This window comes from Hyla sarda, chromosome 4, assembly GCF_029499605.1.
Source record: "Hyla sarda isolate aHylSar1 chromosome 4, aHylSar1.hap1, whole genome shotgun sequence".
Classification (NCBI taxonomy): Eukaryota; Metazoa; Chordata; class Amphibia; order Anura; family Hylidae; genus Hyla; species Hyla sarda.
This window is the reverse complement of record NC_079192.1, coordinates 164711428-164717991: the sequence shown is the minus strand read 5'-3', so window position 1 is coordinate 164717991 and position 6564 is coordinate 164711428. Positions and strand designations below refer to the sequence as shown.

At 40.4% G+C, this 6564-nt stretch overlaps 1 protein-coding gene across 3 annotated transcripts in view; it reads right to left on the bottom strand.

The window, feature by feature from the left end:
* Positions 1-1382: 1382 nt before the first annotated feature.
* Positions 1383-6564, bottom strand: part of LOC130368635 (uncharacterized) — a 76555-nt gene continuing 71373 nt past the window's right edge. For 2 of the 3 annotated variants that reach the window (XM_056572582.1, XM_056572583.1), the window contains exons 5-7: positions 6303-6462; positions 3413-3530; positions 1385-1615 (exon numbers count right to left, since the gene is read on the bottom strand). In XM_056572582.1, the coding sequence (XP_056428557.1) occupies positions 1513-1615; positions 3413-3530; positions 6303-6462 (381 nt within the window). In that variant the 3' untranslated portion in view covers positions 1385-1512. Of the gene's footprint in view, positions 1616-3412; positions 3531-6302; positions 6463-6564 lie in introns of all 3 variants that reach the window. The other variant, XM_056572581.1, reaches the window with a different exon arrangement.

The window sequence follows — 6564 nt, the reverse complement described above, 5'->3', positions numbered from 1 at the left end:
TAACCCCTTTAATTCAGAGGGTCTGCCCATAAATACTGGAGTTTAAAAATTCAACTCTGATATCTTATTACAGATCCTTAGCTTGAGGAGCACGCTAGTTAGATCAGATCTTGATGCAAGAAATATCCACTATGAACATATATATCAAACATGGTCATTTTCCATATCTGAATTGTATTAATTATTTATGGTACAGTTGGGATGCCAGTTTCAGCAACCTACAAGTCTACAGGCCTGCAGCTTCTGTGGGTAAGTGTGCCACATGGAGTCATAAACCTGTATGCCTCTATTCCCAACCTTGTCTTATCTTGTATCCAGGCTAGAGAAGGTTGAACCAGAGCTCCTCTCAATTGTACAGTTTTCTGCAATAAACTTATTCTTTTGCTTTCATAAAAAGTTAAAGGAAAACTGTCATCAGTGTTACCGCTGCCCCCCCCCCCCCTTCGCCAGTCATTCAGCACGTAGCGAAGTTCACTCCATGCATCGGATGTCTGGAGTGCCACAGCCGAGAACCACCGATGGGGACCCCCGTGTTCAGACATCTTATCCCCTATCCAAAGGATAGGGGATATTATGTCTAGGGGCGGAGTACCCCTTTAAGGGCTGGTCCTGCAGGACTCCTGCTAATGGGAACTGCGTTCCTGCTGTTGAAAAAGTGCAGGAACTCCATTCCCATGAGTTCCTGCAGGACTTGAGCCCTGGCAGTGACACTAATGACAGTTTTCCTTTAAAAAATGATTAATTTTTTTACCTTGTTGGTAAACAGCATAGGCAGATACTATCCACGTATAGTATCCTGAAAATTGGCGTGGATGGGGTTAAGACACTCACAGTTATCTACTCTGCTCCTGTCAGTGCAGCCACTTGGCACGGAAATTCAAATTCCGGTTTCCGCAGAAAGAATATCTATTCTTTCTGCGGACTACGCACAGAAATGAGACGGTGCATTTACAGGCAGTCCTAGTGACCGTATGTTTCTGCCTGCGCACCGCCATTAGGGGAATGTCTGCACAAAGATTATGCATGTGGATATTCCCTTGTGTGAATATAGCCTTAGGCTGGGTTCATAGAACAGATTTTCCAAGCACAATTACGCTTGAAAATTCCAGTGCAGCCGCCTCCCATTGTTTTCAATGGGATTCAGCTGTACTGTACACACTTCTAAATCTTCTGCAGAAATTCCGGATTCTTTCGACAAGTCTGCTCAGTGGTCCTAGCACCAAGTGAATCAGTCGGCGCTGCTGCTCACAGAACGTCAGTAGCTAACGCCATTCCTGGAAGGATTACATAACATTGTATTTTGTGTCTTAAATTTTTACCAACTAAAGGACAGGACACGTTAAGGTTTTTGTTGGAATTGCTTTATTTATTGGGTTTATTCATTACAACCAAAGCATATACAAAACACACTTCAATGAATGTAGCTATATATTGCTGAACGCTGAAGGACATTCACTGACAGCTGTGAATACAAGGACTTTAATTACGCAGTGTCACGTAGATCGGATTGAACTACCCTGATAAGTCCACAGAGGATGCCTGGATTGCTATACCACACTGGTTTACATTACGCCTCATCTTCACGTAGCCCTTTGTTCCCCAGTCTTCTCCCCAGCTGTAGGAAGAACAAGGAAAGAATAAAAATAGATAATAAATGTAAAAACCTGGAGTTAAACAATTGGTAATTAAAATGCATTTCCCCCAGACTTGTTTCCCTTAAATTTAAACGGAACTCTATTAGTATGTGAAGTCAAAATGCTAAAGCTACTGATACACATTATATATAAGCTGACTGACGTGGATGATTTTAACCAAAACAATTGTTCCCCATGGTTATTGGTTTTAGTTGACTGATGACAGACTATCATTGCGTGAAATGTTTTAAATTTTTTATCCAACAGACGGATGAAAGATTGTTCAGGAGGGATCTTTTGTCCACAAACTTTATGTTCCATTAAAGAATGTTCCATCCTTTGCTTTGTGTCATTGATCATGTACATTCAGTATGGGAGACATAATTGGCCAATATTGGCTACAATCTGTATTGGCAAAATGATCATTCACCAATCGTTTGTTCTGCCATCTACCTACTGTTATCCAATGTGAATGAGCACCTTAGAAGATAAGGTACACACAATATTCAACAACGTTGATGTTTTTGTGTACCGATATTGCATGGGGATCCAAATGCTTTACATGCAGTGAATCATTAGAAAATGACCTGCTGCACACGTCACAGAGTATGTCTAGTAAACTATCCCCTTCATATCAATAGGGTCTGGGCCAGTCTACTGTGTCTTTGTCCATGGGGCTTGCTGTAAAGAATATCTCCAAATGATGGATGAGGATGCTGGGGATAGGGGGGTATATATATATATATATATATATGTATTTGGGTTAGCAACTGGATCATTGATAGGAAGCAGAGGATGCGTATCAATGGAACTTACTCTGGTTGGGTGACAGTTACAGGTGGGGTACCGCAGGGGTCAGTACTGGGTCCTCTTTTTTCAATATGTTTATTACTGATCTTGTTGTGGGATTAAAGTGTAGAATTTTAATATTTGCAGATGACACTAAACTGGGTAAGGTGATCAACGCATAGGAGGATAAGCTCAACTTTAGTGGCCAGTGCCAGGCAGTGGCTAACAAAGTCATAGAATGTATCAAAAGAGGCATAGAGGCTCATGACAAAGACATAGTTTTGCCTCTGTATAAATCATGTTAGACCACATACAGAGTATTGTGTCCAAGTTTGGGCCCCTGTATATAAGAAAGACATGGCTGAACTGGAGAGGGTGCAGAGGAGGACAATAAGGACAATTGATGCATTTGGAGGATTAGGCTAGGTTCACACTTAAGAAGGTCAGGACAGAAAAAGAGCTTCCCAGTGTGGCCAGCTGGATCAGTCAGTGCTCGTACCGCACGGAGATTGCTGACTCAATGAACAAGTTCAAGGGGGTCCTGGATATTTTTGTAGAAAAATATAATACTACAAATTATGGATACTAGACTAATGGGGATAAAACGTTGATCCAGGGATTTATTCTGATCGCCATATTGGAGTCGGGAAGGAATTCTTCCCCTTGTTATAGGGCAATTGGCATCAGCCTCATGGAGTGTTTTTGCCTTCCTCTGGATCAATACAGTAAGGTTTTAGGTTGAACTCCATAGACTCTTGTCTTTTTTTTACCTTACACACTATATAACTATGTTAAAAAAAATTATAAAATCTGAAAATTGAAATGGATAAGAAACAAAAACATTTTTTTTTACCCTGTGCAACTTTCTATGGCCTTTATGAATGAATTTTACTGCTTTACTATATATCTATCTACATACTTCTTATCATAATCTGTACAACATAATAAAGATACAGCTTGATTCTATATGGCACCATGAAACAGCTCACCTATTCCTTACTATCCAGTAATCTATTTCTTCATTGGATGCTTCGTCATGTTCTGTACCATATCCCACGATAACGACAGCATGGGATAACTCTGTCCCACATTCCCCATCAAAAATACCTAAAATAATAATATACACTATATTGTTATTCAGACTAAACACATTTCTATGCGGCTGGTTTGTTGCTTGAGGTTGCTGTTTGTTTAAAGGAGTACTCCGGCAAAAAGTGTTTTACTTTTATGTGCACAGGCTTCCTGCTTAAAGGGGTACTCTGGCCCTAATACATCTTCTTATCCCCTATCCAAAGAAACGTAGGGGCCCGCCACTGGGGACCCCCGCAATCTCTCATGCAGCATCCCGTATCATCAGCCTCATGGAGCGAAGATGACTCCGTGTCTGATGACTCACGATTATGGGGCCGGAGTATCGTGATGTCATGGCTCTGCCCACTTGTGACGGCATGCCCCGCCCCCTCAATGCAAGTTATGGGAGGGGACGGATGTCACAAGGGGGCGGAGCCATGACATCACGATACTCCGGACCCGTGACCATGAGTCATCAGGCACGGAGCGATCTTTGCTCCGTGATGCTGATGATAGGTGGTGCAGGAGAGATTGCTGGGGTCCCCAGCGGCAGGACCCACGTGATCAGACATCATATCCCCTATCCTTTGGATAGGGGATAAGATGTCTTTGGGCCGGAGTACCCCTTTAAACATTAAAAACTTGTACTTACCTTCCTTGCTCCCTCATGGCCTTCGTTATCATGACGCCCTGTGTCTACTGCTCTGTACTTCCTGGTGCAAGGAGTCAAGATGTCACTTTGCCACTTAGCCAATAACTAGATGAGATTGTACACTGCTGTGGACAGTGATTGGCTGACTGGCAATGTCTCGTGCTGAGCCCAGCTCCAGGAAGTGAAGTATAGTGGAGACCGGGTGCTAGGGTTGGTGCAAGACATTGCTGCTCAGTCAATCACTCGACGCAGTGGTGTTCCACTGTACATCTGTATATGATTGGTATACTGTACATGTGCATATGGTTGATATTCTTGTACATGTGCATATGAATAGTATTCCATACTTGTGTATATGATTAGTATACTGTACATGTGTATATGATTGGTATACTGTACATGTGTATATGATTGGTATACTGTACTTATGTATATGATTGGTATACTGTACTTGTGTATACGTTTGGCACACTGTACTGTACACTGTACTTGTGTATATGATTGATATACTGTACATGTGGATACGATTGATATACTGTACATATGGATATGAATGTATACTGTACATGCGGATATGATTGGCATACTGCACTTGTATATAGGATTTGTATATTGTAAACGTGGATATGATTGGTATACTGTACATGTGCATATGATTGGTATACTGTACATGTGGCTATGATTGGTATACTGTACATGTGTATATGATTTGTATACTGTAAACGTGGATATGATTGGTATACTGTACATGTGTATATGATTTGTATACTGTAAACGTGGATATGATTGGTATACTGTACATGCGGATATGATTGGTATACTGTGCATGCTGATATGATTGGTATACTGTACATGTGGATATGATTGGTATACTGTACATGTGGATATGATTGGTATACTGTACATGTTTACATGATTGGTATTCTGTACATGTGGATATGATTGGTATACTGTACATGTGGATATGATTGGTACACTGTACATGTGGATGCGATTGGTATATTGTACATGCATATATAATTAGTATACTGTACATGTCCATATGGTTGGTATACTGTACATGTGTATAGGATTAGTATACTGTACATGTACATGAGACTGGGGTCACTATATCTTGGCCTTCAGGGTAATTTTTTTTGTTAATGTAAGAACTTGCCACAACTGATTTGTGTGGCTTTGTGCCTGGATTTTTGGCATATGTTTGAAACAAACTTTGTTTTTTCAAAAAATACATTATTATTCTAGGGTCTCAAAATTATATTTGTTTCAAATATTGATAAATGATGGTTAAAGAAGCTACAAAATGTGAAAATAATCGAAGCACTCCAAATAAAAATCTATTTAGATGTTTTTCCATAGATTTTCAGCACAATTTTAAATCTTTTCCAAGCTTCTCATATTTATGCAAAAAAATAAAAAATAAATAAAAAATAATTGAAAAAATAATTGATGCATCTAAAAAAATTTAATCCAAACCTTTTCTCATTTTGTGTTCACATCCTTTGAACCAGGAAACCTTTTCACATGGATGTCTATTGAACCACTCCAGGAGAATTTTGTTTCTAATTTGGGGTTATTTTAAAATAAAAAAATAATCTGTCCACAGGTATTTATCACTTGGACCCAAACAATTAGCAGAATGGGGGTATCATCCTCTGTGTGAATAGAGCAGCGGTGTATATGCTGTAGCTCCATTTGCTGTCTTTGGGACGGACAGAGCTGTTAGGCTGGGTTCACATATATCAGGCGTTCGGCACCGGAGGAAAACTGATGCTAGAACTATTCATTTGAATGGGACAGTTCACAATCATCCAGCATCTCAATTTTGATGCCGGATTGTTGGACATACCGGATGGCACTGGACAGGGGAACACAGCTTGCCAGAAATAATGAATACTGGATACCATACAACTGATGACAACTGATGCACGTTGTCATCAGTTATGGCATCGGTTGCGTCGAGATCTAGGCTGAGTTCACCTGCGCTGGATGCTAGTCATAGGTGAACCCAGCCTTAGACTGTCACTCCAAGGGATCCCTGTTTTTTGTGATTGTGGGGATCCCACCTTTCAGACCCCCAATGATCAGCTAGCTATCATCTTTCCACAAGATGATCCCTTTAAAGGCAGCATTACTTTTTATTAGCTGTAACTTACCATTACAGTACAATTTAAAGTCATCACTTGCATCAATTCCAACTGCTAATGGTCCATTCATTGCCAGGGACACGGCCATATTTTCCTCTTCAGGCAGAACATAATATTTGGTCACATTGAAAGTTATCGCCTCCTCAGGATTGTATGAACAGTCATGTTGCTGGTGGATTTAGAAATAAAATGATTTAGACAGTTATTTGACACCCTGGATTAGATACAATGTATCCTGTTCAAGTCTAGATCCTCTGTACAAGCAAATTGT